Below are 10,489 nucleotides of genomic sequence, written 5' to 3'. Positions count from 1 at the left end.
TGTCAGTGCATAGCCCACTGCCGGGCCAGATTCCACAAACCATGAGATCATGACCTCAGCCAGAATCAAGAGTCAGATGCTTAAATGACTGAGCCATCCAGGCACCCCAACAGGCCCATTTTAAATCATTGTAAATACATTTTTTTCCTTCCAATCTTATACTCACCAATTCCATCAAAATTGATCCTATAATGACTGCAGCAGGGAATGGGATATCAAGAATGTATACTTGTGCATGATGGATAATAAAAACTCAGTATGTCTGCTTTTTATTTTTTATTTATGTAAAAAATGTTTTTAATGTTTACTTATTTTTGAGAGAGAGAGAGAGAGAGAGAGACAGAGTGTGAGGGGGGAGGGGCAGAGAGAGAGGGAGACACAGAATCTGAAGCAGGCTCCAGGCTCTGAGCCATCAGCACAGAGCAGGACTCAGCGCTTGAACCCATTAACTGTGAGATCATGACCTGAGCCGAATCAGACGCTTAACTGAGCCACCCAGGCGTCCCATCTCTACTTTTAAATCAACCTACAGATGAATACATATCTATTTAATTCAACTGAAGTGAAATCCTTCATGGAAGAGAACGCTAAATATGGCACAGCCCTTGGCAGCTTCCGACATGAGAAAGGAAGAGGGAAACAGACAAGTGGATGTCAAAATTGAAGATGGAAATGAAAATGCTGGCAGCTTTGTGCCAGCACCAGGTGGTTGGCAGATGTGACTATGTCGCCACCTGGGGGCATGAATCACCGCCGAAGGAAGTCTCCTCATCCCCACCATCTGTCAAGGCAACGTTGGCAGTGCAGCTGGTGCCTGCGAGAGGCTGGGGGGCACACAGAGGCCGAGCTGCACTGGCATCTATTCTGCATCTCCATCCTGCCTCTACTGTTGCCACTGCTCAAAAACTGAAGATCTAGAAGGCTTCTGGACTCAGCATGTATTGCATGTTTGACAATAATTGGGATGCTAATAAGAGTGGAGATGGGGAGGGGCGCCTGGGTGGCTCAGTTGGTTGAGCGTCAGACTTCGGCTCAGGTCATGATCTCGAGGACTGTGGGTTCGAGCCCCGCGTCGGGCTCTGTGCTGACAGCTCGGAGCCTGGAGCCTGTTTCAGATTCTGTGTCTCCTTCTCTCTCTGACCCTCCCCCATTCATGCTCTGTCTCTCTCTGTCTCAAAAATAAATAAACGTTAAGAAAAGAGTGGAGATGGGAAGGGTAGACAAGTCAGCAGCACTAAGAAGTGATAACAGATACCTGTATTGTCCCTTAGGACACTATTTTGCCCACTTGCCTTGTAATATCCATAATCACAGAGATACGCCTTCAATAATCAAGCACAAAGGAGAGCTTAAGTGTACAATTTCCTGCAGAATTTAGCAGTCCCTTCTTACAGACATCCCTAGGGTAAGAACTTTGAAGGGGACTTGCAGTGACTCAGAAAGCAAGTGGTAGGGAAAGAAAGGCAACTTGGCCACATAATTCAAATGTGTTGATGCCTTCCTTCTCCTATACATATCTCATCACCATGGCTGAAATAGAGCTATCGCTATTTTACTGGCTCTTTGCAACTCATCTTGGTATATTTTACCTGCTTAAAAGTATTTTGTGTTGGGTGCAGAGAGGTAAAGAGGGAAGACACCAGTCTCTTTCTAGGACCACGTCTGGCTTAGGCCATTCCCTCAAGAACAAGACAGTACCAGGTGAGGGCTTAACAAGACTGGCAGCATGACAGGCAATCTGGGCAATCCAAGCCATTAGAAAGAACCCTTGTCTTCTGGGTCCTCTTCCTGGAAGAAGGAACTGCCCAGGCCTGATCTGAAAATGCAACCACGTGAAACCAGAGTAGCCCCGAAATGGAGCTGCTGACTGGAGGAGATGGGCTCCAGTTTTCTTATGTTAGAAACAGTGGGACTTTATAGTTTCCCTTTCGAGGGAGCATTCCATTCTGTTGTTTGGACTATCAGTTCACACACTTGGGGATTTTATTCCTATTGTTCTTCGTCTATTACTAGGCACAATGGGTTCAACTCTTAGATTCAGAAATAGCTCTGACAAAGTTACTTTATGCCAAGTCTGTATGGGTCAAATGACATAAATAACCACACAATTACATGGTGGTGCTCATGGCAGACAGCTTCTGTACTCAGCAGGCTGACACCACAGAGATAAGGGCTGCTGCTGGCATCAGGAACCCTCAGCATTTTTTTTTCTACTGGCTGATATCCAGTGACCTGTGAGCAAGCAATTAGAAGAAACCTTTCCCCAACACAGTGCTACTCAGAGGGAGCTAGCAAAGTGGTGGAAGACTGGGATGAAAGCCTGAACGGGCTCTTACTGACCAAACATCAGCAAACTAAGTTTGGCCCAGAATGAGCATACAGCAGACATAAGCTGAACGGCGGATCAAACGTGTTCATGGTGTCAGCCAGAACTTTGCCCACTATCTTCTATATCACCCCAACAGCTGAGAAGCCTTGGGTTCACGTGGAAAGAGAGCTGCTCCAGATCTGGACAAAAGTTAACTTAAATCTTAAGGACAGTATGCCAGTAGTGTAACTCAGGACATGGGACTTCATTATTCATGGCCTCAGTGTCCATATCTGTTGAATAAAGAAAATAATATCAGTATTCTGAGAGATGTTGAGAGGATTATGTTTAAAAATACAATGCAAGTAGGGGCACCTGGGTGGCTCAGTCTGTTAAGCATTGAACTCTTGATATTGGCTCAGGTCATGATCTCAAGTTTCATGAGACTGAGCACCGTGTTGAACTCCATGCTGAGTGTGGAGCCTGTGTGGGATTCTTCCTCTCTCTGTCTGCCCCTCCCCTGCTCATGCTCTCTCTCTCTCTCTCTCTCATTCTCTCAAAATAAATAAATAAACTTTAAAAAATAAAAAAATAAAAGGATAATGCAAGAAAAATGCATAGAATGATATTGAGTGGACAGAAGATGATCACTAGGATTGAACCGTTATTGGAGTGATGCTTAAACAGGAAACTCGCAGCTATCCAAATAAGGTAATGGTGGTAACATACGTATATGATGCTTCAAGTTGCATTCATGCTGTGTTGCCCTTCAACCTTAAAGGAGTTTTAAATAATAGACACTGCACAGACAGGAAAACACTCTTAATTTCACTAATATAATTCCAATAAATCTTCAGTCAGGAAATACTGCAGTGCCTGAAAAAAAAATCATAGGAAAGCCTAATGCAAAGTCACAAAACAGAACTTAAATGCACTTATCTTAATTTTAGTACAGTATGTGTGTATGTAATTAAGGTCACATGAGATCTCTGCATTTCCTTGTTTCATCAGCATAATTCCGTGAGTATTACAGAGAATGCCACTTCATCCCTGGGTAGTCGCCTCACAACTCGGGCTCTTTTTCAGTTGTCTAAGCTAAACAGATGAGCAGACACTGATTTCTTTTCTTCATTAATGAAATAATTAACAATTATTAGTTTGCAGTAGATCTTTCCAAATGACTATCTTTACTGCATGATGATATATTTACTGCTCAGGAAAATAAAACCCGCTGAAAAAGTAAGCCACATGATGTAGGAAAATAAGCTACTAAAGTAAGGGTTTATGAAGGCTGAGAAAATATTAGAGCAGAGATCAATTCTGAATTGCTGGCCCTGTCAAGATTTTTAACGTCTAAAAGTGCCAGTAATTCCTTTCTAATGAGTCTCACATTATTAAGATTATATGTTATGGTCAAGGAGAGTGCCATCATATTTGTCACAACATTAAGCAATGTCATCTATTTTTGAGGCTCCCCAAGTGTCCTCTCTAAAAGAGACTATTACCCTGTACAAAACCCATCGCTAAGGCAAATGCTGTATGGCCTCCTGGCAATTAGTTCCAAATAATGGTAGCAACTTACAACAGCTTTCAAATCAACTTTGATGCAATTTTTGGTCCTATTGTGCGAAAAAAGAAAACGAGAGTGTAGAACAATATGTACAATATGCTACATTTTGTGAGAACCCAAATTAACCCCAATTAAAGGCAGTTTCTGACCTGTTCTTGGTTCAGTTTGATCACAAAGCTGAAGAGATTGAGGAAGAATGCTTCTCCTGGAATGTAAGTTATTGAATAAAGAAGCCACTCATTTTAATCAGTTGTGAAGGCCAGGATTTAAAGCGTAACAAAACAAACAATATGCCTATAATCCCTTGTTAACTTTTCCAGTCTCTATAATAAGCACATTTTGGTGAGTATGACCCCTAAGAATTACATCAAGTATCACTGAAAGGAAACAACACAAACTTTTCAGTGTTTTTGAAAAAGACTACTGTTATACCTGTGTTTTATTATAAATAACCAGGTTCTGTCATAGTTTATCTTCTTGCCAGCAAATGAAGGACATCGTTTCATAAAGCTTCTAAAATGTACATGAATATTTAATTAAATCATATTTCCTTGAGAAAATAAAGTTCATTCGCATTTATAGCAGACAGTTGTGAGGAGTACATAATTGTCAGAAGACCAGGGTAGCCCGTACCGGTTGCTTGTGGAACAAAACTCCTCAATTTTTAAAACTTTTTTTAAAAAATAAACATACAATCATAAGTGTTCATTTACTTTAAAAATTCTAAAGATGAAGAAAATTATTGTCTATATTTTTAAGTCCTTGTATAAATTACAAAACTCAAGTTTATGTTACAGAGTCCCTTCCCCATAGGAAGCATAAAGCACTTTTGTGGTACCTTTCACCAGTAAATATTTGTATCACATTGAATTTAACAAACGAAATAAAAGTCGATATTGCATCTTTAAGCCCCAAGAGAACATTCTTCTAAGCTGTCTCTCACGATGAATGAGCTTCAAAAGTCATTTGATTGCCACGATTTAACTCAATCTCGAATAAAGATATATAAAAGTAATACATAATTGACTTCAGTAGAAATCTGAAATATCAGTGAACTGCAGACTCTTCTTGCTTGAGGTCAACAAACACTCTTTGGAAGATAACCAAGAGTAGTTTAAGACCAGGATAACAAAATAAAATTATAACAATAATAATTATAATAATAAAAATAACAATAATAAAATAAAAATAACAACAACCAACAATGAGGTAAACTCCCCTTTAAAAAGGCAATATGTGTTGCCTGGACTGTCAGGAGAGAGTTCGATTATACCTGACACCCAAATGTTTTTCCAACCAGAGTTCAGCCAGTTGCATGGTTGAGGCAAAAGTACTTGCCTTGGATCCTAAACACATCTTATACTGCTTAGGGTCCAAGTTAGGGTCACAATGGACTGGATGGAAAATATGCACCACTCCTACTTCTTGGCTTCTGAAGGGCCTTAAGCCAGATAGAATGACTTTATTGTAGAGATCTACATCTTCCAGTCCCCAGCCTTGTATTGAGGTATCAAATCCACCTGCACCCAGCAGATCACTTTTATAAATACAGGTAATTCCATAGCCGTAGTCTCTCCAAAATCCAGTCTTCTTTGAGAAGACAAAGTCATCATCAGTGGGAGGATTTCCCCCATTGGTTACCTTTGGGTCATACTGGCTAAAGATGATGGGGTAGTACACCTGTTGTCCCTGAATTGTATTGTCTCTACATCGTTGGAGAAAGTCTCCTCTGAAGATCAAGTCAACATCACAAAATAGCAGCAAAGTATCATTGTCAAACTGGGAAGAAGCCATTTCAAGACCAAGACCTCTGGAAAACTCTCCCTTCATTGGGATCAGGGTCATTTCTGCTTTAGGGTACTTATTCTGATATTCCTTGATCAGCTCAATATGCTTGTTGGAATCTTGGCCAGAATCCCTACTGAAAAGGGTGATGACCAGCTTTACATTCTGCTTTGGAATAAGACAAGTTTTTTCAAAGTTGTCCATGAATCGCAAGAAAATGTCATACCTTCCAATGAGAGGAACAAGAATGTGTATTTTCTTTTCATTGTGCCCTCCCATGTCTTTGGCACCTTGAAAAGAAGATAGTATCTTTAAAGAATTAGATATAAAGGAGAACGACTGAGTGTCACTGTTAATGCTCTCAACAAGCCTGTTGACATCTAGCTCTTCAGTTTCTCTAAAGAAAGGCTTACTGAACAACTGCTGAAGATAGGCATGACGTCTCACTGGCACAGTCAGTTTCCTCCCCTTGTGTCTTTTATATAAGAGGAGTAAATCCAAAATGTACTCCACCCCATGCATGGGATCAACCCTGCGGTAGCCATACTGAATTTCCTTGAAGTCAATGAGCCGTCCCCTACTCTTGGCATTTTCATTGATCATCTCCATCACCTGTAGGACTGTGTCATCCAGTGCTGTTCTTAGGATGCTGTTGATGCTCTGTCGAGGAGGCTGGTTCTCAGATGCTGAGTAAAGGAGCTTCCCTGTCAGGAACTCCCATTCTATCACTTCATCTCTCTCCCGAGGCTGGAAGTGGTTGAAAGAAGGCATCACTCCCAGCTGCTGGTCCTCTTTACTCACTTCACTGTTACTGAGCTTGCTCATCAGAGCACTCTCCCGGTGGAGCTGGATGGTGCGGTAGCGAAGTTCAGAAATTTTGCGGCTGAGCATGTAATTGTGAAGCCTGTATTGGTAGGCAGGCCTTTTGTTGGGATGCAGTGTTATGGCTGCATGGATTTTGCTGTTGTGAAGGTCCTGGATATAACCCTTCCGATTATGTTCGTAATTTTCATGGAACAGTTGTTGCATCTGAAAAGTAAAAGAAATCAAGAAGTTACAATAAATTTAAAAATAAATAAAGCAATAAGTGAAAACCTTTAAACTTAAATTAAAATATTTAATGAAATTAGTTAGAAGATGAATTGTCAAATTTATATATAAAAGAAATGAAAACAGTTTTAAAATGTCAAATTCACACGCTCAAACACTGTAACCTAACCTCCCGTTATACACATATACTGCACACTAAAGTCCAGCTGTGTATTCCAAAGTAATGAATCTTTGTCCTTCTATTCCTTTTGAAGTCAACCCAAAACATCAAAGAAAATATGAATTGAATATATCCAAAACCCATAAAGGATCATTGTGAGGGACAGGCAGTGTGGATAGATCATGGGCTTTACAAAATAGAGGGTTAACCTTGAGGAGTAAACCCCATGACTTGTTGCTTGGAATGGCCATACCAGCCCCAAAGGAGACCTAAGTTTTATTGAGGATTCTGATATACCATGTTTACAGAGTAAGTTCTTTTTTTCTTAATTTGCTTTAATGCTTATTTATTTTTGAGAGAGAGCATGTATGTGTGCATGAGTGGGAGAGGGGCAGAGAGAGAGAGAGAGAGAGAGAGAGAGAGAGAGATAAAGGGTCTGAAGCAGGCCCCAAGCTGACAGTAGAGACACCGACGTGGGGCTTGAACTCACGAACTGCGAGATCATGACCTGAGCTGAATGAAGTCAGACGCCCAACTGAGTGAACCACCCAGGAACGCTCGGAGTAAGTTCTTGTTAAGGTAATGTGGAACAGAAATTATATTGATCTACACTACTGATCTAAAGGATCATGTCCCAAATTAGACATGTTTCACATCCTTACGAGCCAGAAGGTTTCTATGCTGGTGTATGACAAGTTCACTACTTCAAATAGAAACAAAATGGGGAAAAATCTAGAGTTATGAGATCATACTGCAAACTGCCAGCTGACTCTTTCTTCTCTGTCAATAAAGAAACCTCCATTACACTCGTTCAAGAGAAGTACCAGTGGAGAAGAAAAAGGAGGGGGTGGAGGAAGAACAGAAGGAGAACTACCAGTGGCAGCAGCGACAGGAGATAGCTGTAAGTATATTGATGAATAAAGAGGAAAAGAATATTGCAAACTTATGAATACATATCTAAAGCGAGTGAAAATTACAGACAAGTCAAAGAAATTAAAAAAAATACAATCTCTATAAATAAGAATTCAAGAAATAGATACATGAGCTTAAAGAAAAGAACTAAAATGAAAGATAATCACATTACAAGAACCCAAGAAAGAGATTTGTGGAAAACTCAGGAGAAAGATACTTGAGAAAATTTAGCCGAATAATGGAAACATAAAAGAGGGGATAAGAAGTTTGGAGATATAAGTCTTTGTGTATACATGCATACACATATATAAATATAAATATTTATACGCATTTAAACACTTGAATATATGTTCAGTACACATAGATATACATTTAAGATAAAATTATATATGTGAAATATACCTGAGGGACATGTTTCCCTGAAAACAGAGGCAGATATATAACTATGTGTCATTAGGCCAAGAGAAAAAAAGAGAAGAATGAACAAACAAAACCCACTTTGGCTCTAAGTGGGAAAAGAACAAGTCTTGTCACAACATTTTCCATAGCAACATCAGTGCTGAAAAAACAGTAGAGTACAGCCTAGGAAGACCTCAAGGAAGCAAATTAATGACTAATTATTTTTTAGTCAATCAAGGTAGGGGCTCAAGTTTACTGCAAAAAATAACTAGCTCCTAACTTGTAAAAGAACTTGTGGCAGAATAGCAGTGATAAATTCTCGGATGCTCCTCCCATCGAGAGACGGGTCTTTGTCCCTTTCTCTTGGACCCCAGTGATTCTGTCACTACTTTAACTAAGAGACCACACTAGAAACAACACTGCACCCGTTTCTAGATTGGCAGCTTCCACTTCTTGTCTGTTGGAACTCCCACTCTGCAGAAGCCAACTGCCAAGTCACAAGTCTGAGTTAGTTTCCTTGTTTCGGGCCAGGATCTTCAGTAAAACGTGGTATAGCACAACCTTGTTCCGATCCCAGACACAGAGAAGAAGTTGTCATTTTCTCTCTTTAAGACATTAAGTAAGTTCCTTTCTATTTCTAGTTTGGTAAGAGCTTTCATCATGAATGACATTTCAAGTTGATCCAAGGTTTTTTTTTTTTTTCCTGCATCCATTGAGAAGACTGTGTGATATCTTTCTTTCTTTCTTTCTTCTGTTATGGTGAATCACTAATTGAAATTCCAATATTAAACAACCATTTTATCCACTGAGTAAACCCATCATCATCCTGATATATCATCCTCTTTATATACAGCTGGATTATATTTGCAAATGTTTGTTCAAAATATACTGTGAAATACCAATTCTCAATTTGATATATAGGTTCCATGCAATTCAATACAAATCCCACCCTTTATTAAAAAGAAAATAACAGGATGATTCTAAAATTTACACAGAAATGAGGGGTGCCTGGTTAACTCAGTCGGTTAAGCGTCCGACTTTGGCTCAGGTCATGATCTCACTGTTCGTGCGTTCAAGCCCCACGTTGGGCTCTGTGCTGACAACTCAGAGCATTTCGATTCCGTGCTTTGGATTCTGTGTTTCTCCCTCTCTCTTCCCCTCCCCTGCTCATGCTCTGTCTCTCTTTCTCTCAAAAATTAATAAACATTTAAAAAATAATAAAAATATACAATTTATAGAGAAATGAAAAGCCAAGTATATTTATGACAACGTTAAAAAAAGATATACTGCAGATTAAAAAGTTATAGAAATTTAGACAGTATGATCCTGATACAAAGATAAACAAATAGAACAAAAGACCAAAATAATCCATAAATAAACCTACCACATGATTTACAATATCACATAATTTACAACAAATAAAGACACTGAAGAGTGGAGAAAGGATGGTCTTTTCTGTCAATAATGCAAGGATAGTTGGATATTCATGTGGAAAAAAGGAAAAACTGGTCCCCTTCCTCCCCCTGCCCCCACATGGAAAATATATCCCAGATGGATTGTTGTTATAAATATAAAAGTTTACCCAATAAAATATCTGCATGACTTTTGACTGTGTGAAGAACTCTTAAATATGACACAAGGTACCAACTATAAAAACAGATTGGGGGCGCCTGGGTGGCGCAGTCGGTTAAGCGTCCGACTTCAGCCAGGTCACGATCTCGCGGTCCGGGAGTTCGAGCCCCGCGTCGGGCTCTGGGTTGACAGCTCAGAGCCTGGAGCCTGTTTCCGATTCTGTGTCTCCCTCTCTCTCTGCCCCTCCCCCATTCATGCTCTGTCTCTCTCTGTCCCAAAAATAAATAAACGTTGAAAAAAAAAATTTTAAAAAAACAGATTGATGAACTGGACTACATTAAAATTAATAATTCTGTTCCTCAAAAACATCATTATAAGATTATAAAGGGTAAATTATGTACATTTGAAAAAAAAGAATTCACACACACATACACACACACACACACACAAACACACACCCAAAGAGGTAAACTACAGAATGGGAGAAGACATTTTTTAACAGATCATACCAAAAGGACTAATACCCAGAATATGTAATAAACCTATACAAATTAGTAAGCAAGAAGGACAAACCCAGCTGCAAAATGGAAAAAAACAAAACAAACAAACAAAAAAAAACAACAACAAACCCTTAATGGGCACTTCACAAAAGAGAATATACAAATACCCAATTAACATACAAAAACATTCTCTATCTCATTCATCATCAGAGTAATGCAATTTAAAGTAATGA

The 10,489-nt window shown here is 39.4% G+C and overlaps 1 protein-coding gene across 1 annotated transcript in view; it reads right to left on the bottom strand.

The window, feature by feature from the left end:
* Positions 1-4,283: 4,283 nt before the first annotated feature.
* CHSY3 (chondroitin sulfate synthase 3) overlaps positions 4,284-10,489 on the bottom strand; it is a 283,098-nt gene continuing 276,892 nt past the window's right edge. Inside the window, exon 3 of the mRNA XM_043586940.1 lies at positions 4,284-6,692. Coding sequence (XP_043442875.1) covers positions 5,130-6,692 — 1,563 coding nt within the window. The 3' untranslated portion in view covers positions 4,284-5,129. The remainder of the gene's footprint in view (positions 6,693-10,489) is intronic.

This window comes from Prionailurus bengalensis, chromosome A1 (assembly GCF_016509475.1).
Source record: "Prionailurus bengalensis isolate Pbe53 chromosome A1, Fcat_Pben_1.1_paternal_pri, whole genome shotgun sequence".
In the NCBI taxonomy this organism is placed as follows: Eukaryota; Metazoa; Chordata; class Mammalia; order Carnivora; family Felidae; genus Prionailurus; species Prionailurus bengalensis.
The sequence above is the reverse complement of the archived record's forward strand: the minus strand, read 5'-3'. Positions and strand labels throughout refer to the sequence as shown.